The 27,677-nt window shown below is 39.9% G+C and overlaps 1 protein-coding gene and 1 long non-coding RNA gene across 2 annotated transcripts in view; one reads left to right on the top strand and one right to left on the bottom strand.

Moving 5' to 3' along the window:
• Positions 1 to 528: 528 nt before the first annotated feature.
• Positions 529 to 4,923, bottom strand: LOC129133230 (uncharacterized). The gene is made up of 2 exons (XR_008535927.2): positions 4,738 to 4,923; positions 529 to 796 (listed from the first exon to the last, which is right to left on the bottom strand). It is a non-coding gene; the product is annotated as an uncharacterized LOC129133230 (long non-coding RNA).
• The window catches only part of LOC129133228 (E3 ubiquitin-protein ligase KCMF1), a 50,573-nt gene continuing 27,785 nt past the window's right edge, over positions 4,890 to 27,677 (top strand). Inside the window, exon 1 of the mRNA XM_054652864.2 lies at positions 4,890 to 5,458. Coding sequence (XP_054508839.2) covers positions 4,909 to 5,458 — 550 coding nt within the window. The 5' untranslated portion in view covers positions 4,890 to 4,908. The remainder of the gene's footprint in view (positions 5,459 to 27,677) is intronic.

Below are 27,677 nucleotides of genomic sequence, written 5' to 3'. Positions count from 1 at the left end.
CTAAAGGCCTGCAACTGGAGTCCAGAAAGCCCTATGCTATATTGAGGAACCAAGCTCCTCTCTAAAATACATCCTGTAAACTAGGTTTAAGCCTATCCAGGAAGAAATTCTTCAGGAAGGGATGATATCACACTATTCATTCAAGCCTTTCATTAGGGCATCTTTACTGGAAATGCTAATTTGTGAAGTCTATAAAATTGTATACACAATCTATTGGGAGAGTACATTTCAGCATGCTACATCTTGGCGAAGTGTTGCACCATAAAAATCCTTATTAAATAACAAGATAAAAACCCCTTTATCCCTTAACTGCATCTGCCTCTCAATTTTAAGATAAAAAAAAAGAACGCATCACCAGAGCTCAGGAAAGAAGACAGATGTGACATTTACCCCTGGACTGTATGTGTGAAAAAATGAAACCGCTTTTGCAACTGCTGGTTGCCAGTAAATTATGGGCACAGCAGCATAGCATTTCCATTGCACATCCTAGTGGTGTCCAGAATTCAAAATAAGAACTTCTAATAAAAGTTTAAACTGATAATGAGCATTTTATAGTATATTTAGTTGTGCTTAGCAAAGTATAGCTCTAAGGCCAAGTAGTTTCCATGCGAGGGAAAAAAATCTGCTGAAAATTCAAGTCCACTCTTGTCCAGTGAGATGCTTGTATTCCATTGCAAAATCTCCAAATGGGACTCACTAAGCAAAGCTGTCTGATGTTCCTGATTCCTACCATTTCATTGTGCGGTTCCAGTGCTTTGGACACTTCAAGGTGGATCGTGAGACACCATAAGCAGGCCTGGGAACATGAAAAACTTCAGTTATTAAGAACTATTTATGTAGAAATACCATTTCCTACCTAGAATCCTAGAATCCAGCCATAGGAATCCCAAGATCCTTGTTTCTGTTTTCATGGCAAACCAGGCATCCCTGGCACAGAAAGTAAAACAGAAAGTAAGAATAAGTTAAGTTATTTAGGGCTTTCCTCATAAATTAGAAAGCAGCAAGACTGTATTTCTCTTAAAAGCTTTATTTACATATGCTGAACACAGCCAGGAAGCAACTCTGTATCATGTTGAACCACTACTGAGCAAAAGGAGGCAGAAAAACAGCAGAAAAGTGCAGTGGAAGGCCCTGACACGTACCAATGTACAAATTTGATATTTGAGTATGTATGCATCCCAGTTCCATATGCATCTAATGATGAGCAAGCAACTGATATATGTGAGTTTTTGAATTAAAAACCATTCTAGTGTTTTTAATTCCAAGTGTGAGCCTGAACCACCAAACCTGCAAGGAGCTCCTGTGGCATGCAGTGGGTTGCCCAGCTTTGGTACTGACATGTTCAAGCAAAGTAAAGCGTTCCTCAAATGGATGAAGCCTGTTAGCATAGCAGGCACTGGACATAATAGCACTGAAGCAAGTTAAAAACACTGTCTCAGTGGGCTTTCAGTAGTTTACAAAGCAGTGAATAGTTCTGAGGACATTAATGGCAATTAAGTGTCTCCTAATGTAACAGTTTTAACACTCAGGAGTTCTGCTCTAGGGTGTTACTGTTCAATTCAAAGTTCAGTGACCACTGTTCAGTGGTCAAACTTCTCCTGGTCTGTTGTAGACACCCTTTTTACAATGGCAGAGAAAGGAACTGCATGAGGCCACACAACCATTTCTTCCCCTATTTCAGAGGATTTTTATAACTTTCAGACACAAATTTTATCATAGTATTATTATATGCTGGGAAAATCCATCAATTTTTCTGTTTATCATTGTAGCTTATCCCATGGCCTAATTCGCTGTGAGAACTGGGTCTCTAGTCCCTTGTCTGGCTCTGACCTTGAATGACTTTGGGTAAGAAAATTTTTATTTCTCAGCTTGCTTTTATCCATTGGGAAGATACTAAAGTTGAATTGTTTTCCCTCATGGCTTTAAAGGAACTATCACCTATGAATTCTTCTGCTGTATGGGAGAGAAAGACCAAGAAACCCAATTATGGCAGGCTTCTTCCTTAGAGGCAGAGAGATTCATCTACACCAAAACTTCATAACCTAACTAAAATCTTTCTTTCTCATTCTGCCTGCAGAATAGCAGCATGTGGGTTTGAGAAACAGTACTGTTCAAAACCAGGATAGTATAGGTTATTATCACGATAATGCTAAGAAAATAATATTTTCTACTGGTGGCCATGACCTTGTAAAGGACATTCAAATTCTGTTATGTAGCTCTTTGCACAGACAGAGTTGCCACGTCCTAATCACTAGTCATCTTACATTTGCAGTATTTGCTATATTTGCAGAAGAGACAATCAGCAAAATTCTCACTGAAGGATATAATGCAGGTGCTGCATATAATGCTGCACGTGCAGGCATATTCTAGCATTATTCCAAGAGCACCAAGGTTTTTATCTATACTGTGTCTTTGGGTATAGATACAGGCCTTAAGGCAAGAAAACAGGAAATAATAACAGGATTACAGTTTTAATTTTGGACTTCAAGTCTACAAAGATGGAGAATACACCACGGAAGAGGCACCATGTGTACTCAAGGGATATCCATCTGAGAAACACTTAATAGAGGAAAGTTTATTGAACTGATTTTTAATTAAAATGCCAAGAATCAAGATGATTAGATCAAGGAATTCCAAGATTAAGCACAGAATCTTCCAGGTCTCACTGAAATACTGGCATGCAGTCTGTATTTTATCAGATGCATGGGGAGAAGTTCCTGTGGGAGGTCACTCTTGTGTAACAGGATAAAACCAAGCACAGTCAACAAATCATTGTAGTGCTCAGAGGGAGGAAAGTTATCTTCAGGAGGAGCCACAGTCTCTCACAGAAATGAAATATCTCTAGCCAACTTGCTCTTTTAGGGATGAAAGGGAGAAACTGGTGGTCTATAATTTGCATCTGGGTGAAACAGTTGCCATTTGCATTTAAAATTGTTGGTGACAAAAGAAAGTAGAAAAACACATCCTACTAACTGCTCTAGTCTGTGTACTGTTGCTGTGAAATGCTGGCAGGATAGGTACAGTTTTGTCACCAGAACTAGACTGGTGACAAACACTCCTGAGACATGCTTTCATAGTTTGGTAGTGAGTATTATGACAGCTGCAAGGTGCTCTTCAGGTTCTTGTCATCTGTGGTGTACTTCTTGCAACCTTTTTGCATGGTCATTGACTGTCTTCCTGTTTTCATAAGCAGTGAAGTCATTGGCTCCCATCAAAATGGTCCTCAAAATGATCCCCTACACCTTATAGAATTCACAGGTATCGCTTGCTGCCGCTGGAAATGCCCACAACCAACTGGAATTTTAGACTTTTAGATCCAAGCTATCTTTTCAGTAGGCACTGTTTATGAAATTGCATGTAGCTAAAGGAAAGCTGGAGGTGAACCAGTTGCTCAGAAACCAGGAACACCTTTGTACCAGGAACAAAGAGTGCACAAGCATGTACTGTGTCAGGCAGAGGCTGTATAATGCAACTGGCATGGGAGTGAGGTGGTGCCAGGAATGAGGTTGGCACTTCCTCCTTTCAACACCTTCTGGTTCACTCCTGCCTTTCTGAGCACCTTGATACTTAAGCTGCACTGGTGTGGACACTCATGGCCTTTGAAACAGACTTAGAAGACATTTCACCAACATAAATGTTTAAGAATTTTGCAGCTGAGGCAGACATATGGGAGCTGTGGTGTAAGACAGTGGAGAAGACAGAGGAGTTGGATTGGCAAAGGGAAAAGATGAAAGAATGCCATGAGCACAGTAGATGGAAAGCTTCGAGAAAACAAAAGCAGGTGGGAGAAGGTAAAAAAGATGGTGCTATTATCATGGATGGAATCTAGGGAAAGGCCAGGAAGTCACAGTAAGAAAGGCAAAAACAAAATGCATGAAATATGTGCCCTGTGTATCTGAACCAGGGAAGGAACGTGGCCCTGTTGCAAGTCTCTCACTCGTTTCAAGACTGGCCTGCTTCCATGAAGTGGTAGGAAGCCAGCAATGACAGGATGAAAAGTCCTTGTGGTGTGGACAGACCAAGACACTTGTCTGGAGTACAGGGCCTTGAGGAGAAGCCATATGAGAAGTGGCTGAGGTCCCTTGATCTGTTCAGCCTGGAGGAGACTGAGGGGACACCCCACTGCAGACTACAACTTCCTCGTGAGGGGAAGAGGAGGGGGCAGACACTGATCTCTTATCTATGATGAGCAGTGACAAGAGCCGAAGGCACAGCCATAAAGTTTTGTCAGGGGAGGTTTAGGCTGGACATTAAAAAGAGGTTCTTAACCCAGAGGGTGGTTGGGCACTGGAACGGGCTCTCCAGGGAAGTAATCACAAGACCAAGCCCGAAAGAGTTCAAGAAGCATTCAAAAACGCTCTCTGGCACATGGTCATTCAAGGGGGTGGTCCTATGCAGGGCCAGGAGTTTGATTTCGTGATCCTTTTGAGTCCCTTCTAGTTCAAGTGAAGCTATTCTGTGATTCTGTGAGTGGGACAACACATGGCACACTGTGGGCATCCTTTTTACAGAGCTGGAGTTTAACTGAAGGACACTTCTGGCAGTCCTCTGAAGGCCTGACAAAAGCAGAACTCGGAAAAAACAAACAAAAAAAAACCCCAAAAAGCAAAACAAAACAAAACAAAACACACACACACACACACACAAAAAAAAACCCCAAAAACCCACAAAACAAACCAAAACAAGCAAACAAATAAAAACAAAAACAAACAAACAAAACAAAAACAAAAAACCCACCAAAAACCAAAAAAAACAAACCACGAAGGAAAGACTCCAGCCCTGTGCCTGGAGTCGCAGCTCCGCAAATCTGGCAGAATGAGTAACGCGATCAGTGACAGAGCGCCGGCTCAGGGCACGCTGTTCTCTGCCGCTCTTTTTCCGCTCTTTTTACATACAAAAAACTGATTAATGCGTGTCCTTTGGGTCGGGCCGGTGCTGGGTTCCGCTACCTCGACCGCTTCCTTGCCCCGGGCGGAGCCCGCCCTGGCCCGGCAGCCCGCGCGGGAGGGCCGCCGCCCTGTTGGGGAGTTTCCTCTTCCTCCAGCAGCGCGGCCGGGGCGGGAGGAGGAAGGGGAAGGGGCAGGGGCCGGGGCCGGGAAGGCTCCAGCGCGGCCGCCGCCGTCGCTGGTGCGGCAGGGGCGGAGCGGCGCGGGAGGCGGCGCCAGCGGCCGGCGGGGCCCGGAGTCACCGTGTCACGGCGCCCGGGAAGCCGTTGCCGCCGGATCCGCCCCCCGCAGGGCGAGCGAGGAGGCAGGAGGAGGAGGAGAAGGAGGAGGAGGGAGGCCGGCTCCTCGCCGCCTCTTGTGTTTTCGCCCCCTTCCCGGCCCAGCCCCGGCCCCTCTCCTCTCGCACCGGGGCGGCGGCGGGGGGCGAGGCCGCAGCGGCGCCCGAGCTGCCCGCGGGAGCCCCGAGACAGGCCTGGGCCGCCGTCTCTGGACTAGGATGTCCCGACATGAAGGTGAGCGGCGCGGGGCGCCCAGGCCGCCCGCGGCGGCGGCGGTGGGGCCCGGCCCGGCGGCCTTGGGGGCCGATCATCATCATGGCGCCGCCGGGAGCGGGGCCCGGGGCCCGGCGGCGGAAGGAAGGAGAGGCCCGGGCGGGCGGGCCGCGCTCTGCAGTGTCATAGCGGGGGAGGCCGGTACGGCCCGTTCGCCGCGCGGCCTCCGCCGGGCGGGGCCGGGGCCGCAGGTACGGCCGGCGGGGGGGTCGAGCCACCCCGCTCCTCCGCCCGAAGGACGGGCGGAGCGAGGTGCGGCGTCCCCGGCGGGCCCGGCCGCTGTGGGTGGGCGGTGGCGCGGGGCGGCCCTGCCGACGTGTCGGCCGCGGCCGGTCCCGCCGGGCTCCGCGCTCCAGGGCCCCCCTGGGTGCCGGGGAAGCGGGGCCCGGGGCAGAAGTGTGCGGGCGGCTTGTCTGGCCCTGACGAGGGGTGGCTTGTGTTCTGGCGGCCCCGGATCTGCCCGTTTTCCCTCGGTTTTGCCTTGCGGCCGAGGAGGCCGGTGCTGGTGTAGTAGTGGCATGTTTTGAGGCCGCCGGAGAAACGTGTTCTCTGTGTGCTGCTTGCCTCTGGTCCCGTTGTGTTTACTGCCGTGCAGGAGTTCAGTGGGTAGTTAGTCAGAAGGAGCAGGGTGGAGGGAGAGATGGAAGCTAAGAAAGGAATTTCTGCAGGAAAAAGATGGGAGTATGAAACCAGGAGAGAAAGTTGCTCGGTTTTTCCGTGCTTGTTTACCAGTGGGTAAAGTGTTTGAACCAGTATTTTATAAAACCAAGGTTTGTTGTCTGAAAAGGTAACTTTCTGCCATGTTAGGAACATAATATAGTATTGTCTTAATTTTCTCTTATCTAATTTATTATTTCTACGTTTTATCTAATCTTAAAACATTTTGACAGAAACATAGGAGAATTTGATATTTGGGGCTCATACTGCTGGCTTCTAGTTGGTAGCTTGATTTTAGGCAGGGTTTTTGGTGTGTGTTGCAGTATTTTGCAGACTTCTTGTTTGTGCAAGTACATGTGCATCTCTATCAAAGAATTGCCTTAATCAACTAACTTTTTTTGGTTGTTTCCTTCTTAAAGTTAAAGCTTAGTAAGGCTGCTGCTTTTTCTCCCCTTCCTCCCCCTGCCTTCATGTTTTCCCAGGAGGGTGGAGATGGATTTTTTTGTGGTAAAAGATGCAGTTTTTAGCTGAAATGAAATGATTGATCACAAAGTTGCTATTGGTGGTGGTGTAGAAGGATTATGCAGTCTGCAAATATGTGCTGTTATGCATGTATCCATAATACTCTCTTTAATGTACAGTAGTGGAATACAGGCTTTTCTAACTTGAACAGGTTAAAATTATGCGGGTTTTATCATAGTCATAAGTGATATCATATGTTGTTCTTTAGTGATTTTCAGTGACAAGTGCATGAACTATTATAAGAAGCAGTGATATGTGTTAAAAAGACATCCCATCTCTTTCTTTTTGTTAAAATAGAATTTGAAAGTAGGTTTTCTTGTGTGTTTCTTATGGAGACTATAGCATGAATTTTCCTTTCAGTTGTAAAGTGTTTGTGGCAGGGAAAATTACATTTCCTGTCTTTGATATTTGTTGGTGTTTATAAAAGAGTGACTGTGTATGAAATTGGGCTTAATATTCTCTTTCCAAATCAGATTGTTTTAGACACACCTAGTTGGGGAAAAAAGAGATAATTGCCTAATTAATTACCTAATTGGTAAGCGAGTATGAGTTTTGGATCCTGGATGTGGACTTCTCAGGTGTGTGTGTGTGTGAACAAACAATGCATTCCTGAAACCATGAGGACACTGTGAGATTACAAATGACATCTACCACTGTATCCTTGTGATATTTTTTTTAAACTAGTCTGTCTCTTAATTTCTCAGTGATTCTCTTACTTTGCACTTAGATATGTTCTTTAAGGCAACTTTAGTTACAGGGATAGAATAACACGTATTACTATGGGAGGGATGGCTTTCCAGCTTTATGGAGAAGAGGTTTGGGGCCTTGATTTTGGTAGAACTCTGGAAATCCATAGAAATGATATACTCAAAAAGAAAGGTGATTCTTGCTTCAGAACTGTGCAAGGTTATTCACAGCTGACAGGTTTTGATCCAGTATGACTAGTCTGGAGATGTCTGTCTTGGAAGAGTATGGGAAAAAGCAAGTTTTAATCATGTTTATGTTAATTTTTTCCTCTGTACTTTTTTTAAAATGGTCTGTACACAAAGTTACAAACAAGATTTATTGATATTTCTTGACAGAATCAGGATACTGTACCAGTTTGATGGTGGAAACATATGTATTTGAGTGTGTAAATGCTGGAGAAGTTAGAATTCTAAAAGCTTGGGACTTGAAGTAGGCTGTAAAGCATCTGAGGGAGATTTACTTTCCATTGGGCTTTCTTGACTGCTCTTTGGCATAATAATCTTTACAAGACAATTATTTATGGTATTTTGGTTATTTGGCTTTGTTGTTGTTTTTTTTAAAGTGAGATTTTGTTATCCTTCACAAAAAGTTTCACCACAGCCTGCCTTTTCACTGTGCTCTGATTTCACATATGAGGTCCAGACTTCTGTTCCTCCCAAATCCAGGAAAATGCACGCCAACTAGAATTTGAATTGGTGTTGCTTCTTTTAATGTGTTTATTCAGTGTTCAAGAGACTTCTTGGTAATATTGTCAAGAGTTAAGTGCTTATCTCTTGGCATTGCTAGGCTCTTCTGATTTTTCAAAACCATTTTTGTTCTGTAATTTGGTGTTAAGAGGCTAGCATTTGGTTTTGTAGAATGCAACATGAGGTCATTCCCTGGTCTTGGTATTCATATTGTTCCCCTTTATAGGAGCAATATGCTGTGTTTCTCTGGGTTAACCCCTCTGCGGAGGAATAGGTGATGGTGTAATATTTGGCAGCCTACAAGGAACAGGTAGGTAATTTTTTTTTTTTTTTTTTTTTTACACTGTGGAAAATTTATGAAGAGGTATTTTGCTTATTGCAGGTTCTGTGGTTCTGTCTTTTTGTGAACATGTGGCAATGATTCTCTTATTTGGCAGTAGACACCACCCAGGACAGCAGAAAAATCGAGAATTGCGACTTCCAATAATATCATTACAGGACCACTTTTGCAACTTGTTTTGTGGAACTAGGTCGCAACAGCATTAACTGGCCTGGGTTCAAATTCCCTACAGCTAGCATCTCCAGAGGGCTCCCAGTTCCATATCACCTGCATCACTTAGTTCTCCATCTCTCATGCTCTTTGCCTCACTCCCAGACCCAATTCCATCCTGTTCTGCTTCTTCTCACTAAAGGAGGTAGTCTTTAAGCTTCAAGGAGCTATCAGCAATGCAGGTTCCGGGTTTTTTTGCAGGTTCCCATTTGTCAGTACTTCTTACAAAATCAGTAGGTAATCCTAGTCCCAAGTGAAGTAAATTGTGAATGGATGGTGGTAACACAGTAGGGAGGGAGAACAGTGACTGTAAGGACCACATGGCCTTTCCAAATTTTATTCTGTGGCTTTGAGATCCTTTTAGTGGAGGGAGCCAGTGTTTCTGTGCTCCTTTTCTTTGTGTGTATACATAAATATGTTGCTTAGAGATATCGAAATCAAGTGCTTATTTGTATTGGAAGAGTAAATAAGTAATTTTTTTTAAGGAAATGCATGTAACTTCATCTTTGAAATTCAAGAAATCATAGTTAGAGTTGAATATATACCAACCACTTGAAAACCATTAGTATAAGGGTAATGTTAGTTCCAGTCCTCTGGCTGTACAGTGAAAAGATTGGGAGTCTGGGTTGATGATGTTTTCTGTAAGGTCACAATATAAAACATAAAACTTAATCTGAAACAAACTTTTTGAAAACATTGATAGCAAGAGTAATTTCTGCCCTTTGTAGTGATGCAATAACTGTCATACTTGAGCTGCAGAAGGATTCTACAAACTCCAGTGCTCAACCAGTTGATACACAACTTAATACTTCATATGGTGTCAGTTAGAAAGGTGCCACACAAAATGCAGAATCAATATATTTTTGCATGTAAAACTTTTAATTCACTTAACAAGACTACATCTTTTTCGTACAAAGTACCCAAGATACAGTGTTGGTGAAGTGTGGTGTGTAGTAATGAAATGTGCCTCTGTGAGACTAGTTACAACTTGCTGCCTTCCAGTGCTTACTTTGCTTGCATCTCCTCCAAACAAGGAGTTTGCTGTATTTCACAATACAGAATAAGCATAAATTCTTTCATATGTTGCTGCCATTGTGATCTCTTTTGTAGAACATAAGTCCAGATTAAGTTGTACATATAACATAAAACAGTTAGTTTTTTTGAATTTGCGATAATATTTGAGTCTTGCAAAGCATTTTCTAACTGCATATGCAAAATGTTTCATACTCTTGTTAGTTTTACTCTATGGTATCATATTAATGCATCTAATTACAGATGCAGTGCAGCAGTAGTGCAGTATCTGAAAATGAGTTAGTGTGACAATTTGACTAGCAAGAGCCGTGTTTAGGCACAAAAATGTTAACATTAAATGTGAACAGCTGCAAATGTGATTTGAAATATTTGAACACAGTAATTTGCTTTTTTATTAAACTTATTTGATTTCAGTAGAAAAGTGAATCATCATTTAATGATAAAAAGAGCTGGTAACAGAATTCATATTTTAACTGGTAAGATACTTACTGGCTTTATGGAAGCTACGTTTTAAAAAAAAAGGGTTCTGTCTCTGGTTTAGGAAGCTGTGTGAACCAAGCTGCTGCTGTTCCTGCAGAGTCTGAACAAGGTCCTCCAAAAATGTTTGTAAAGGGAGCTTTTTCTCTCAGGTCTTTATAAAAAATAATTGCACCATCATGGGAAAAGGGAGAAAAAGATCAGATATAAATTACTGATGTTGAAAGGCTGTAGCCTATATCTTAAGCAGGAAAACTGGAACAGAACTGTGATACTTTTAGCAGTATTGGGTGGGGGTGAAGAGAGAAAACAAGTGGTAAAAAAGCTCTCTCTCATATGTTGATTTGAACATGAAGGGATTGGGGGAAATTTACAGAGCTGTGAAAATTGCTTGAGTGGTACTAGACAAATAAAATTCATACATGTTAAATAAAAAGAAGAAAGCTTTTCAAATACTTTTGCATGTTTACATTACTGATAACATTTGAGGGAGACTTGTTCGTGTTCATTGTTGTGTCTTTATTGTTAAGTTACTTCCGATATTGTTAAATACGAAACCAAATCAGTGACTAATACAAAAAGAGTTAATACATTCAAGAAGCTGCTGGACACAGCAGTATATTTGAAGAGTGTTGCTCAGGAATTGAGATGTACCAGAGACAGATTGCAGAGACAGCAATAATTCAACCTTGTTGGGTATCTTTATTTTGTGCACAGCTGCATATTATCTACTCCATACCACCCTGCATTCTTTACGGTGTGCAGGATGGTTCTCTGTGTTAGACCACTGCTCAGTCTTCGGGAGTGTGCAGCAGATAAGCAGATACAGATATTATAGAAAGAAAGGATGGCCAAGGTGTTGACAGTGGGGCTTTGTTGTGGAAAGCTGGATCAGCTGTCCTGTCCTCTGTTGCAGTTCATGTGAACTGCTAGGTGAGTTACTTTGTCAAGAATTCATGAGTAGCTGTTAGCTGTTTGTTCCTTATGAAGACCTGGTTTGGGATTTTGGGATCTGAGCATTCACACTTGCAGCTGTATTAACTGAGCAGTGAGCTTTGAAAGAATACTTAGTTGTAGAAAATCAAGAATTCTTAAAAATCCATCCTTTAGCATCTCAGATTGCATGACTGAGTTCAGCAGACTTAGAGTTCTATCCTCTACATGCTGTGTTTTCCCTCTGTTTCAAGAGAAGAGAGATCTTGCTTAGAAGTTGTTGTTGAAGTTAATTCATTGATGTTTGGGCTGCACTGAAATGCTGTAGATAAAATGCTTACAGAGAGAAGGCAGTGAGAAAATTCATAGTCAGTGCAAATTTCTTTGAACTCTGTGATAACTGAGGGCTCATGCTGGCCAAGGAGGACGAAACAAACAGGGGCTCTCTCCTGTTTGTTTACTGAACATTGTACACACTGGTGGACTGAGTAAGGTGGTATTTTTTAAGAAAGGAATATAATTGTGTTAGATGACATCTGATAGGTTCAGACCATAAATTGATACTTTGGATACATATACTCTAATGTGAGTAAGGTAGTGAACTTTCATGATTTTTGTTCCTGGAATCATTTGGGCTAAATCCTCCACAATCCTCCACATGCAATGTGTTCTTCCCCTTTACAGGATTTACAACAGATGAGTAGATTTGGTAGCTGTAGGTTCTGAAAGCGGAGACATAAAGGAGAAGGGTATACAAAACTTCAGCTATAGGCAGAAGTGTTGCTCACTCATACAGAAACAACATTATTAACATTATTAAGGTACTGTGAGCAGATCAGAAAACTCAAGCAGGGTGCTGTTAGTGACTCAGGAGGTAAGGCTTGTGTGAGGGGGAATTATTGCATGGACAGAAATTGAAAAGATGTTTGCCTCAGAAAGGCTGATAGAGAATCTGAAAGAAAGGTATCACTGCATAAAAAATAATCTGTGATCTCCCTTTTCAAATACAAGAAGAAATTCCATTAATTCAAGGGAAGGAATAAAATTGAATTGCTTTTTCATACACTGTGTGATGAGATTATGGAGAATATTTATTGATTGTTCTTGAAGCTACCTCACATCCAGATTTAACAGTTAAAGCTTTGAATTTTATCTTAAACTTTCTGCTGCAGGTATTTTATTTACTTCTAATTCAAATTTGGTTGTCAAGGATCTTAAATCTTAGCTGTCGTTCCTTTAAGCATCACTTGAGTGTCTGATTGAACTTGCTCCAATAGTTTTCTGTATATCTATACCTAATTGTTATCCACATTTTTTTCTCTTGTGTAGCATTTTAACACAGTAAAGTAAGCATTTGGAATTCAGTGTGAGGCATAGAGGCAAGCTCATTAGTTTCACTGTCTCAGAAAATATGTATAAACCCAATGTTTCAGTTCAGATCTACTTGAAAAGTTTTGTGTGGCTTATTGCCATTTACTAAGTTTAGAAGTGAGAACTGTGCCAAGTAAAAATTGTGAGGCAGCATCGCAGAAGCCTTAGAATTGTGTATCAGAGGTGTGTGCAGGTAATGGCTTTATTTCTACCACTTGAAGTTACTTGTTTTAGTTTAAATTTTTAAGTATGAATTTAAATTCATACTTAAGTTTAAATTTTAAGTATGAAGAATTAATTTTTAAGTATGACTGGAAGTCACTAGAGCCTCTGACATGTTACAAAGAAATTACTCTGCCCCACCTGCCAGGTTTGTTCTGAGAATGTAGTTTGAATAAGTTGATAGGGGGAGGATGAATGGATTCACTTGATGGAATTTTTATTTTCTTTGTTTTTTAATGTTTAAATATTTGTAACAAATTTTAGGTATAGTCTATGATTTGCTTTTTATGAGTGTTCCTTTCTATTGCTCATTTGTCACCCTGCAGTGAATTTCATGTTTGTGTTAGTTCTTTCTATTGTGATTGCTTTATTTGGAGCTTCTAGGAGACTGTCTCTAAAAGTCACCCCATTCTCAGTTGGAGACCTGGGTACAATTTTTGTTGCAATAAACTTGGAACCTGGACACAAGAGACTGTGATGTTTATCCCATGTCCACATGGGATATCAGGTGTAGATTTTATCTTGCCAACAGGCAGTAGGCAGTCAGCAAAGTTTCTTACAGGTAGAAATTAGTGGTCTTGTACTCTGTTGCAGTGAGTTTTATACATGTAAGTACATTCTTCCAAATTTTTTACTCATTGGGACATTTCACTAATATATATTGTTGGCAGCTATCGCTTCATATTATGCCCCCACATTACTTAAAATTTGTCTTTAATTTCTCATTTTTATCAAAATACTGTTGATCCTATTCTGCATATGATTTGTATCATCCCACTATCAAAACTGACAAATAACAGAGGAAGAAAAATATTAATTTAAAAAATGTTTTTTAAAAATATGCTGGAGAAGTAAGATGAAACAACAGAGTTCTAAAAAAATATATAACTGCATTTCTTTTTCTTACCTCAGGTCATATTGGTCTTTCCCCCTTCTGCCACTTCCTGGTGCCAGATTCTTTTTGGGAGGCAATGTTTCTTGTCTTGACTGACAAGAGGTGCTGTCTCTGGTAGGATAAATTATCTTTGCTTTCTTTCTTTTTGTCTTTGATCTCTTATCCTTTACCCTCTTATTTTGTTGTCACTGTTCTTTCTTCCCCTTGCTGTGCTCTCCCTCTCCTACTTTCGTCCTTTGAGTGCTCTGCGGTGGGATTTTCAACAACCCCTTGGGAAGCTGTAGACCCCTGTTGAGTGCAAGTGGAGTAGAAATTTAATGCCTGCCTCTGTAAGCCTCTTTGAAAAGCAAAGCTCTGGTGTTTCTTGGTGCACAACAGAAAAAAAGCTGTTGCTGGAAGGGTTTCAGGCAGCCAGATACAGAGATGGATTTGTGTTTTGGTTTTGTTGGTAGGCTGATGTGATGAGGTGCCTTTAGTAGTGAAAGCTTTACTAGGTTATGACTGATGTATTCTTTAATTATTTCTTGAGCAGAGTCATTGTTTATGAAACTCTTCAGTAACAGTTGATTCCTAGTGTAAATGCTATTTACTGTTAGCTCATCGATACTAAAGCAGCCAGTATTCTTGACTGACAGTGATTTCTAATGGCTCCTTCTATGAGACTGTATTTACTCTAAAAATTTGAAAGGATGAAGTGAAATATATGTATAAACAGTGTAGAAATCAGCATAAATTAATGTGACAGATAAAAATATCAATATTCATCTTAGGGTTGTAATTTTAAACAAATTTCCAGACCAGCTTTCAGACCAACAGAGTTGCTTTCTGGATGCTTGATGGTATGGGAGGAACTTCATGGCAGCTTCTAGAAATAAACACCTGGGTGTGTGCCTAGAACAACATTAGAATAACTTAGCAGATGAATAGCAGCGCCCTGGAGGTGCCTGGTTGGAGAGCAGTGCTGTGAGCTGTTAAACAGGCGATACTCTGGGTACTTGATAGGTATCTCAAGTATCCTAGCTCCGGCAGCAATAGATCATACATGATTTTCAAGGTCACAAATGCATTAGTATGTAGTCATGTAAGGACCTCCTGTGTGATCATCAATAACTTCTGTCATTATCTCCAAATAAATGATTCTGCTAAGAATTGACATTTAGTTTTACCAAAAAAATATTTTTGCATGTTTACCTCTGTGTGTGTATGTGTGTGTATTAGCTGTGCATGCTCAGAAATTGTTGTTCACCTGGAATGAATTTTAACTGCTGTGAGTTTTGATTATAAACCCTTGTCTGAAAGGGAGTTGGACTTTCTTTCATGATAGAATGAAATTAACCTTGAAGAAATCTGTGGTTTGGGCACAAAGGCTTCTCTGTGCTCAAGATACCATCACATCCCTTCTACTCAAGATAGCAAATGTTTGAATTATTGCATATTTGCATGTGCTTTTAATGTAGGCAGGAATGCTGAGATGGCGTGCTGTTTAGTGTACAGCTGTTATGTGTATTTCAGCATGCAAGCTGAGGTGTGGGTTATCTCTGCAAGTGGAAAATATCTGTGGTGAGAAGCAGTTTATGATCCACCAATGAAGTGAGAGCAGCAGTGCTGGAATGAAGGTCACATCTGGACTGATAATTGTGCCTCTGCAGCTTCCAAAGTTTCTTCTGTCTTTACTTCCTGAGAGTAAATAAGGCCACTAACTTCACCCTGTGAATTATTGCTAGTTTACTTTTCACACGTCTAAAGTAGACTCTTTGAAAATAGTTGTGGAAAAGGAGGTAAGTTTGGGAAAGCGATTGTAGGGATGCCCTCAAAGAAAGACATCTAAGCTTCACAAAACTGTAGAGAATTTAGAACTATCTATGTAATGACTAAGCTTTTTTCAGTCTAGATGTGCATAAGGTAGCTCAGTTGATTTTAATTCCATACCTGTTTCCTGCTATCATTTGTACTGTTCTGGTAAGATGAAGATGTCAGTAAAGTGTTGTTTCATCTCTGACTCTGCAGGATGAAAGTCACTTATTTCTGCTGTTAACCATGACCTGTTGATTATATTAATTAGGTATCTTGCAGGTTTAAGAAGATGGAGTAGAAACTGCAGAATGTCTTGACTCAGGAGTAGGTCAGACACATTTTCCAGCTCTCTTCTCCCTTGGTTATCTTCAGTTTTAGAAAATTCCAAAGATGTATAAAAGCCTATTTGCCATCCTGAATTCAGAAAGAATGGATACTGTGATCTGCAGGTGTCTTTTCCAAGCTTGTTTGCCATAAGGCCTGTGAAATGCCAGGCAGGATCTGACATCCTACAGTGTTCCTTATTCTGAAAGATGTTTGTGATGAGCAGAGAAAACAGCTTGAGATTTTGTTGTAAAAGAAAGGCTTTGTAAATGAAGATGCACAAGGAAAATCGATTAGAATAGAAACTTGTCTTTATAGTGTAGATAATTGAATAATTGACTGTTATTGGTCAAATTTGTCCTGGCAGAGATTGCTACTGATAATGTGCTGCTGCAGATTGCTGTCTGAAGTTTATTTAGAAGCAGAGAATCTGCAAGATACAAACTTTCAATTTTAACTCATGTCACATTAAAAAAAAAGTATAAATGGAGGATATTAATAAGTTTTGGGTTATCCCATAGTTTGTTAGAATATTATTCAGCCCTTAAGTATTGGAGCCAGTTACTGTGAGGTATCATTGTGCCTCAAAGCTCAGTTGATAATGTTAACGGGGAATTAAAGAAAAATTACCAGGAAGTGAAGGAATGGATTGTTGGGAATTGCATACCAGAATACATTTATTTAGCCAAGACTGAACAACTTCAAGAGGGTAGTTGAATGAGGTGCAGGACTCCAGGCTCAAACCTTCAGAAGTACTGTGATGTATCTCTTCAGGGGAAGTATTTCAAGTCATCTGCTGATGAACCCTCTTGTCATGCTTGCATTAAATGTTGTGTTGAGCTTCTTCCAAACCTATTATTCCTTCTCTCTAAATGTCCTTCTTCCAAAATTACCACTTTCCAAGAAAGCAGACACTTTCGTAGTTTGTGCAATAGGGCATGGCATTAAATGTCCCTAATCAGTAAGATGACATTGCCTGCATGTTCTTTCACAGTGCTGAGCGTTTGGAGATCTTGGCAGTGTACAGCAAATTTAAAAGTCCACATTGTAGTTTGTTCTAGTTAATTGAAAAACTTGAGAGAAGCTGCTGGACTCAGGAATATCTCAGAAATTAGAAACTGCAGAGGAAATCTGATAGCCTTCAGGACTGAGCAAGCCTTAGCGTTAAAGAAGATGAAACAAGTTGTGTGTAAATAATTGGGTCCTTTAGTTTTCCTCTTGCAATAATTGTAGGCATCCTGTAGTTGTGCAAAAGAAAAATAGACTCACTATTAACTATACCATAGGTTCTAAGTTACAACATTTGGGTCTGTTACTGTGCTGAAAAATGCCTGCAAATCAAAAAACCTTTACAAACCTCTTAGCTGTAAAATATATTTTATGTGTATGGCCTTTCAGGTGCGTTGGTATACCTCTTTCATCTTGAAAAAATATTTAGTTCTGACAGAGCCATAAGCTTTGTGAAGGTAAGAAGTGCTGAGTTGCTGCTGACTTTGCTCTGCTTAAACGTGTGTCAGTGAAGTAAGGTAGCTGCCAACTCTAGCACACGCAGAAGAACCTGGAAGGAAAGTAGCTAAAGTTTACTGTCTTGTGATAGCTGGTGTGTTGCAACAGTCAGTAGAGAGCTCAGAAAATAACAGCTGGTAAAAAACAGCTGTCTTGAAGCTGTACCAAAACTGTAGACATCCTGCTCAGCTGAAGGTGTCTCTTCATGCATGCATCCCAGTGACATCACCTGGAAGACTTTAAGGGAAATTGAAGAGATATCAGCCCTTCATACCCAACCTTAGTTTACAGTTATGTGTAGACTAGGAGACTTGCTATATTTGTGGTTGCATGTTGGACACATTGAACTTAAGAATCCAGCACAGTGTGCAGTCTTAAAAAACAGTGTACATGTTTAAAGAAGGTATTAATTGCAGAAGGTACAAGTTTGAGGATGAGTGATTTTGTTCATCAGCATTTGAGAACTTGAAGAAGCTCAACTGGTCAGTGGGTGAAAACCACGTTTCTGTGTGGAATTCAAGCAGTGTCCAGTGGGCAGTGGAGAACAGAGCTTAGTCTGTTAGTCTGAAAATGTAAAAGAAAACCTTCTGCTGCCAAGAGGCAGATCTTGAGATAAAACAGTTAAAATACCTCTCATATGTCCAACTTCCCGTGCTTCGTTATCTAGGTTTTCCTCACTAGTATTCTTTGTATTATAGGATTTTTTCCTAATAGATTGTTTAAATCTTTTCAATGGAGATCTGTCAGATTTGTTTGTTACACTTAATTTTTTTATCCTTAAAATACTGTTTCATGCATTTTGTAGCTGTAGCATGACAGCTGAGCCTGTAGTAAGCAGTGAGACGTAAAGGGTGTTTGACCATTCCTTTCCTTTTTTCTTAAATTGTGAAGTGAGGTATGTTTTATCTGTTTTGATAAAATGCTGTATTATTGACACCTGGTTTATTTTGTGGTTCAGCAAATAAAGTAAAACATCTGAGTCTTGTTTAAGAAGATGAGCTAATTACATTAAAAATGCTTAAGTACAGAAGGCTTTTGAGCTGTGGTCTACAAATTAGTGATGGATTTTAGTGTTTTAGTGACAGACCAGAAGCTCTTTAGAAAAATTATGTGACATATTGTTTTCAAATAAAGTTGTTAGTAAATTGTTCTTAAAAGTAAGCTGGATACATATAAGATGATCAGGACTATCAGGTAAGCATTCTAGAACATAATACTTTGATTGTGTTTGCTTCTTTATGCATGTACAGTTTAAGGTGACAAGAAAAATGAAACTATTTGTAATAAAGCTCAGCGAAACTTTTCCTCATGGGAAGAACAAGGGGAAAGGTAAGGCATTTGTTATGGCTGACAAATGATTGTGTTGCCAATACAGGGAACACATGAACAACATATAAGGAGCCCTGCTGAGAAGACTTGGGAGGATGCTGGTGGATGAGAGGCTGGACCTGATCTGAGAGCCCAGAAACCCAAACATGTCGTGGGCTGCATCCAAAGCAGTGTGGCCAGCAAGGGGAGGGAGGGGATTCTGCCCCTCTGCTTCCCTCTGGTGAGAGCCCACGTGGAACCCTACATCCCACTCTGGGGTCCCAGGGAGGACATGGAACTAACTGTTGGGGTGTGTGTTCAGAGGAGGCCACCAGGTTGATTAGATGGATGGAGCACCTCTTCGAAGAGGAAAGGCTGAGAGAACTGTTCAGCCTGGAAAAGAGAAAGCTTTAGGGGTACCCTAAATGTGGCCTTCCAGTAACTGAAGGGACCTACAACAAAGTTGGGGAGGGACTTTTTACAAGGGAGAATGGTTTCAAACTGAAAGAAGATGGGTTTAGATTAAAAAAACTCTTTTGAATATGATGAGGCACTAGAACAGGTCGCCCAGAGAAGCTGTGGATACCCAATCCCTGGAATTGTTTAAGGCCAGTTTAGATGGGGCTTGGAGCAACCTGGTTTAGGTGAAAGATGTCCCTGCCTGCAGCAGGGATGTTGGATCTAGGTGATCTTTAAGGCCCCTTCCTATCCACACCATTCTGCAGTTGTTTGAACAAGGAAGGAGGTCTGCTGTGAAAATTGGAAAGAAGAGGGAGGAATGGGTACAAACTCAAAGCCTGATGGAAGTAGACATGAATCATTTTTGCTTTAGGTTACTATATTTCCCACAGTGCACTTCTGGTATAGCCTTCCTATCATAATCAGTTGTCATTTCTGGAGACATGTCATCAACATGAGAAGCAGTTCTGTGTAACAGAGAGTGGGAAGAAAAGTTGCCAAGGCAGTCTGTTTATGTTCAGAGTAAGAAAAATGCTTTGAGAAAGGCCAGGATAGAATATTGAAACTACTTAAATGAATAAATTGTAGGATTTTAACCTCCTATTTCCCCTCTCTGTTGTGTTCAGAGAGACTTAATTATTTTTACAAGGCACTAGACCTCTTGTGGTGTTAAGGAAAGATAAATTCCTTTTATGGTAATGTGATGCCATTCAAAATGGTGATTTTGAAAGTAGACTGAAGTTCGAAAGTGTTTTTGTGCTCCTCTCTATGGCCTGAGTTGGTTGGGAGGAATCTAGGTGTGACTGCCTTGTATTAGGCATTACTGCTTTCTTTAATGATGAGAAGAACCACTTGTTTTTATTTCCCTCCCTCTTCCAACTGCTTTCTAGATGTGTTTTCATGACCTGAGAAGTGTGTATTTCCAGACCACTTGGTGCAAGTCTTTTAAGTCTGAGCTATTATGAGACATGTAATCAATCACAAAGCATTACTACTAAAGCTGGAGCACTTGCTGCATGCAGACTTCTTCTATCTTTCACTTCCAGCCCTTTGGTTTCCCAGCCAGTATTGCCTACTTTCTGCATTGTTACCTGTAATAAATCTTGCCTTTTCCCCATTCCAACGGGTGGGAAAAGGTTGCCATGTTTGCCTATTTGGGTGATGTTTAAAAGGATCAGGAGTGAGTTTAATAGTGCAAAAGGAAGTAAAGTTGAGTGTGTATTCCTTACACGAGAGCTATGTCTAAAGTGTACCTAAATAGTTAATTTTGGCTAAGCTTCTTTTAGCCTCTACCAGGTGTTGTAAATTTTTGGTTTTTTTCTTATCTGTCTGGAACAGTGACTCATAGAAAAGCATTCTTCAAGTAAGTTTACTTCTCTCTGTTCAACTGATCTGTATTACTTAATTGTCTCCCAAGACTGATGGGACATTTGTCTTATTCTCCTTGTGTGTTTTTCCCTTTTTATGCCACTCTTCCTAAATAACAGCAATCCAAATGCACCAAGGTTTATTTTTGGAGAACACTGTATCTTAATTTTTTTAGGGGACTACAGAGAAGTACCACTTCTTTTATTTAATTTCTTTTTAGGATTTTAGTTTTCTTCATGTCTCTTATACCTGTAAAACTCATTTGTGTGTGATAGACTTTCTCTCGCCCCAATTTTATTAGCTGGTGCTTGCCTGAGCAGTGTATTTCTGTTGTCTCACCCTGAAAAAAACTGAGGAACATGGTCCTGTCCTATTAAGTGAGAAACTTTGCCATTGATTTTACTAGATAGAGGATGTAGCTTAATGCTTTTACTGTTACTTTCTTGCCCTGGAGCTGTTGGTAGCTTTCTCAATGTAAGTATTTTTCTGCTAATAGAGTTCACATGCTGTTAGCCATCTTCCAGATTAACAGAGCTGTTAATGAAATCATGTCTGGTGCCAGTTCCTCTGCTGCCACACTAAAAATTTCCTGTGCTCTATTGCAATATGTTTATTTTTAATGTATTTACAGAATTTCAGCAGGTTTTTGTGTTGTGATGTTTTTGATGGCCAAGTTAAATTACATTGAGTGATAAGAGATATGTGAGATAGTATTAAATATTAAATTGGAAATCCAGATTGGCTTGACCGTAAATCCTGCATGATTCCTGCATAGAGTTGGGCATGTTTTGCAAGTGCTTGCTCATCACTTGTTCCTGATGCCCAAGATGACTGAAACTGTTGTGTGTCTAACTTCCACAACCTGGGATGTGAAAGCAGAAATGGAAAAACTTCTTTTTGCAGCAGGCTGGCTGATGTTCATGGAGCAAGGCTGAAACTTGCTGGGCCAGCTGTACTGTTACGTTCTTTATTTTTATGCCAGGGAAATGGTTGTCCCCGTCCTCAGCAATGCTGAGGCCATGCCTCGAGTACTGTGTTCATTTGTCTTCTCACTTTAAAAAGGACATTGAGGTGCTGCCATGTGTCCAGAGGAGGGCAATAAGGCTTCAAAAAGTCCAGAAAAATGGAATAGCTGAAGGAGCTGGGATTGTTTAGTCTTGAGGAGGCTCAAGGGGGACCTCATCACTCTCTACAACTACCTGAAAGGATGTTGTAGTGAGATGGGGGTCTGTCTCTTCCAGCATGTATGCAGTGAGAGGACAAGAGGAAATGGCCTGCTGCTGAGACAGGGAAGATTGAGATTAGATATCAGAAAAAAAAATTTTTACGATAGTCAAAAATTGGAAGTGTTTGCTTGGGGCGGGACAGGTAGGGGAGCCAGGTATCCAAAATGCATCTGGATCTGGTGCTGGGTGATATGGTTTAGTTGTTATGGGATTACAGTGGTATTGCTGGGCGGACAGTTGGATTTGGTGACTGTGAAGGTCTTTTCCAAACTTGGTGATTTGGTAATTCTAAGTATTAGGCACCATGCAAGTGAGCTTCATGAAGATTGTTGAAAACAGAGAGGTGAGCAGATTCAGGTGTCTGTTTCTACTCCAGACTCCAGAGGGGAAGAAGGAGTGCAGTGAAGAAAACAAAAGCCTTTTGTAGGCCCACCTCCCTTCCTTTCCTCCTCTCTTTCCTCCTCCCTTTTTTTTTCCCAAGTCAACAATATCCCTGCCTGCAACTTTAGTCCTACTAGTTCTTTTCAGTCTGGTTACTTCTTCCACTTTGCTGTAAGAAGATTCTGCATGTTCAGCCAAGAGAGAATTTTTGATTATTTCAGGAGTATCATGTATGAATTTTCAGTTCAGTACTTGTAGCTGCAATGGTGATGAAGTAGGTTCTATGTTGTAGGTGTCTTTAATGTTTATTTTCATAGTTTGCTTTAGTAAACACGAGGAGAAGTAAACAAAAATGAATGTTCTATTTGGTTGATTTTTCTGGTGAAATGCTCACTGAAACAGTAGGAGTTCTTAGAATTTGACCTCTCAAACTAGGCAGTGGTCTGCATTGAGAAATGAATCTATTAAAGTAGGACACAATTGGCATTTCTTTTTATTAAGTATCAAATGGCATATATTTTCCTTTGTTCAGTCTTGGAAACAAATGAATTGCTTAAGTAGAGTATCTTAAGGTTTGGACTTGCTGTGTGTCATGTAGACTACAGATGAGATAGTTAATGTCAAGCAAATTTATTTAAAACTGAACAAACCCAGAGAGATCCTTTAAAAAGACATCTTACACTAAAACATATCAGATGCATTTTAAAAGTAGTGTTATGTAAGATCTTCTGAATATATAAATAAAGTGCAGTATACAGGTTGCAAACTCTTGTACCACAAAAGAGGCAGCACAACTTTCTAATTTTCACTTGCATGCTTAAGTTGGGGCTTTTAAAAGGTAGAAACCTTAATGTTTGTCTGGTCCCTTGAAACTGAGTGGTACTCTTCCATGTAATGCTTTTTGTCTTTAGAAGGATGAACCCTTTCAGTACTTCATGTAGGTTAGGAAGAAATTCTTAAGTAGCTGGCACTTTCTTTCTGGAGAAGAAATCATTGATTGCCTGATTTTGCATTTGTGTTGTACATTAAAGAAATACAGTGATTCTCACTCTGAGCACTGATGAACAAAAAACAGTATACCTGAATTCAGAACGTTGGGTTTAGGATATTCAGCTGCTGACAGGAATGCTAAATGCTAATAACTACCCATGAAACTAGTGTCTTCTAGTGTATTGCTAAGAGAAAGGAATTTAATTCTCAGAACAGCAGAATGACTAAATATTCTTATCTGGAGCTAATTGTAGTTTTCATGGTTTGAATACTTCAGATGCTGGCTTTATATGTGTTTAAAATGTTTCCTAATGACTGGTATTTTCTTGGAAATTTCTAAAAATTTAACAATACATTCAAAATATTGATAAAGTCAAGGCCTCATGTTAAGGCTGGAACTTATTTCACTATCTCTGTATTACTCGTCTTTAACCATATGCTCTTTACAAGAAAAAAAGTGCTGAGTTTTCTACAATTTTCAAGTAATTTTTTGTCTGGGTCTGATTATTGGGCTTTAAATATCATTGTTATTATTTTGACTGCCCTTAGTTCTCAAGGACACTAAGTAGGGGAGAAAACCTTTGCTTTTTTTTACAAATGTGTGTCTATCCAAGGCAGTAATGGCTTGGGACATTACAGGCACTTTCACTGATGTTACCTTATAGCTTTGCTTGTAGTTGTAAATACAAATTGATCCTAGTGTGTATAGTATTTGAACCATATGTTATTCTCTCTGTTATGAATTCAGATTATGTGCTCTCTTTGGTGTATCTATTAAACCCAGGACCAATTACATTCATTTTAGTTAATTTCTAGCAAAACCAGTTCAGTGTCATAAGATCAAAGTATGTTTGGCTGTCAGGATTAAAATATGAAAGTTGTTGGGAAAGAACTTTTTTTTTCCTAGACTCACTCAACAAACCATTCAACATGTAAAATGCTGAAGTAATTGTCCTGGGTGAAAAGGAGATGTGGGCTTCATATAAATGTAGTAAGACTTCTGTAGTGAAAGGGTAGAACATACTTTATTGATGGGACTGTTAGGTATGTCCTGACTCACTTCACTCAGAGTAAAGCTAGAGAGACTGAGAGTTGATAATATTGCAAGGGAATACTTCTGAAGAAACTTTCAGAATCTGATGTTTGGTTCACCTTTAACTATCAGAGTTCCTTAGGTTTTTAGCACAATGCTGTCCTCTGCTGGAATAGTATTGCATTAAAAGAGCATTTTACGCTGATCAGAAAGGTTTTAATTAGATGCTATGTGTTATGCACTGTATGTTGGTACTTGTATAGCAGTAAAAAATAAAATTTGAGGATGCCTCAAATACCACGTACGATGTAATGTGATCTGTAACTAAAATTGCTATTTCTTACTCTTACCATTCCAAACTAGTATTTTCAATAAGGTGAATCAGAAGTTCTCATTGCACAGCAAGTCTTTTGGGTTAATAGGATTTCATTCTGTGAGTATTTTAGAAGGCAATAGTAACACTTCTTGCAAGTCAGAAGTGTATCTAAATACTTGTCACAGAGTATTCATGCTTTTCCTTAGGCTGGTTCTGTGCTTTTGTTCCCTGCTTTAAAGTGAACTTTTCCAGAATGTGGGGGGGTTTTTCACAAAACCCGTGATTAATGTGGATGCACCCTATCTGACGGTCTTGAATCTGTTACATACCTTCGAAATGTAAAACGCAGGGAAATGTTGGATAGACACATACTAAAAGACATGCTGCGCTAAATAAAATGTTATCTTTGGCGGTTGGAGGCAGAATGAACTTAAATTTTGGAATTTAAGTTGATATAAAGATGAAAGTTTTAAAGATTAAAATCAAAAGCTTTTGTTATAACAGAAAGAATAAGGTGGGAGGAAATTATTTGGTTATTTCAGTTTCTAGATCACATGTTGGATAGATAGTCAAGATTTTGGCAGCGAAGTAATAGGCTTGAAAAGGAACAGGAAGAACTGTCAGGTCTGACTTTGCTCAGACTGTTATATAAACGGAAAATAAGTAATACAATTTCTGGAAAAGAGATCCTGCTGGATTTGAGAGAAGGTCTGGGGCTTTAACCATGTATTTAACTCCGAAATTTCATAATTTCATAATTTTCCCTTTTGCAGTTTCCATTCTTTGCTACAGATAAGGATATAAGCATAATGTGGTACATCCCTTGCTGCCAGCCTGTTCCTCAGAGTAGAGGATGTGGTGATTGTTGTAAAATACCAACTTTGAGAGATGTAGAAAGAACGCTGTCTCTAGAACATTGCTGTTCTCTTGGTCTGACTTCACCAGCCATAGGGATGTGTTATGTTAATATGTTTTTCTCTTTGAAGCAGATGGTTCTAATAATTGATGATAAGTAACAAAGTTCATCATATTTGAAGACCTGGTAGATTTTCACTGCAAATGTTCTAAAGTTTTAAATACAAACATTGTTGTGGCATATGTTTATGGCTGAATTTCCCTGAAGTTAGTATCACATCATATATGGAGATTGCAGTTTGGAATAATGTGGAGAAGTGTGGTATTCACATTCTCTGAAGAGAGAGACATAATTCTCTCTCCCAGGATTTTTCCTGGGGAAGGCAGTGAGAAGCACAAAGAAGAGAAAACAATTATCTCTACTTGCTACTCCTGTTGTTTGGCCTGTGTGGAATGTGTTATGGAGATTGTTTACTAAGAGTGATTTGTTAATTGGACTCCAGTGATGGTTTTTTGGAGTGATTGGCCAGTTAGGTCAAAGCTGTGTTGTGACTGTCTGGCAAGGGTCACAGGTTTTTCTTTAGTATCTCTTTAGTATAGTTTTAATATAGTATTGGTGTAATATAGTATAGCTTAATAAAGGATTTGTTCAGCCTTCTGAAATCATGGAGTCAGAGTCAATAGAGAAGTATTGATATGAAGAAAATCTGTAAATGAGAGCTTCTTAAAAATGTCTGTCTTCAAGTAGGAATGATGTAAATGTTTGAGAGAACATATGACAGGAGTTTGTTGCTAAGAGGCTTACATCTGCATTAAATCAGTTATTCCAAGCTTAAATGAAAAGAGTGGGAAAAATGCTACCTTCTGGAGAAGCATGGGTTAGTTAGTACATCAGTTGGAAAGCTGTTAGTGTCTGACATAGACTCTAGGTTGAACTAGTCTGCTTTCAATGGGACATCTAACTTGCTGATCAACTGTTTTCTAGAAAGTTTAGTGGGCAACAAAGAGACTCACAGTGCTGCCAGTAGCTGCTAAGTGTTGTATGTACAGCGTTCATTGTTGGGGAGATCTGCACACTGCATAGGTAGAATTTGTGGGTCTCTGTGTGGGAGGAAAAAGGCAAAGAAACCAACTGAAGCAGTGAAATTCAGACTACAGATTTAGCAAGAAAGTGCTCTCAGAAACTAGCCTGCTGTCAGTGTGTAAATCATCAGATTGTTAAAAATCCTTCAGAGTTGATGGATGAAACTTCAGGGAAAAGAAAGTTAAGGGAGAAGGACCTTTTTTTTTCTTTTTTAAGCCAACCAAACCAAGTTTGAAGATGGTAACACGCCATCCTCAAAACATAGTTCAGCTATTAACAAAGATTCTGGAGATACTTTCTTCTAATATGCTAATCCATGTAGAGTGATGCTTGCAGAATATATAAGCAGTGAGGTGAATAAAAAATAGGTTCAGTATTCACGTAAGCACCGTGCTTAGACATTAGAAGCTATTAGTGCCTGAAGCTGTCCTCGTAGGTGGAGAAACTAAAGGCAAAAATGATAAAATAATTTTGCTCACTGCTCCTCTGAATGTAATGATGCAATTGTTTGAACAATTTGGAGAGATTCAAAAGAAATTGCGTATTAATGTGTTTCTGAATTACTTGTGGTAAAGCTTATATTAGATGCTACCAAGTGGAGTAGTAAAAAAAAAGGCAAAAAAAATTCTGTAACTCGCACCAGTCCTCTGACAACTAGGCTTAAAAAAAATAGGGATATGGCTAATGTGACTCTTCTGTTCTGGCATTTTGCTCTAAAATTGTCTCTGCTTTTGCCAGACTGTGAAGAAGAAATCTTAAGTGATGCCAAAAGAAGGTGTTGATCCAAATCCTGCCTTAGTTGTACACTGTAGTTTCTTTTGTGAAGGCCCTTAATTTGCTGCTGCAGTTGAAAGACATTTGTGTTAGCCTTTGCAGGTTACAAGATGATGCCATTTCTGCACTTAACCAGGCAATCCAGAGAGAACTGAAACCATACAGAGAAAAATGAAAACTTCTTGAAGCTATAAAACCTTTGTCAGATACACATGCACATGTGACAACTTTACATTGCAAAGAATGAGTCTAAAGGAAAAATAGAATGGAGAGAACTGATGCAGGCTAAATTAAAAGAGCATGGGAAAACATCCTGATTTCCACACCATATGAAATGTCTGGCTATTATGTTATTCAGAATTAAAATATTAGGAAGTGTTGAATTAAAGGCTGAAAAATTAGTACGTTTTTGGCAGTGGTTGATTGTTGTTTTTCTTTCCTCTCGGTCAGCCATTATACAGTTTGGCTTTTAAAAGGGCACAATTCCTGACTGAACATCAAAATACCAGTTGATACTATGAGGTAAAGGTGTCTGTAGGAAGATGCAGCCAAAGAGCTTTTAGAACTTAACCTGTTGTTCTTTCAGGTGCTTGAGTGTGCCTCAAGAATTCAAGATCCTAATTTTGGGAGAATGGTGTCTTTTAAAGATGCATTTAAAAATTTGAGTCTT

The sequence above is a fragment of the Agelaius phoeniceus genome, chromosome Z (genome assembly GCF_051311805.1).
Source record: "Agelaius phoeniceus isolate bAgePho1 chromosome Z, bAgePho1.hap1, whole genome shotgun sequence".
Lineage (NCBI taxonomy): Eukaryota > Metazoa > Chordata > Aves > Passeriformes > Icteridae > Agelaius > Agelaius phoeniceus.
Note: the sequence above shows the minus strand (reverse complement) of the source record. Positions and strands in the feature narration are given on the sequence as shown.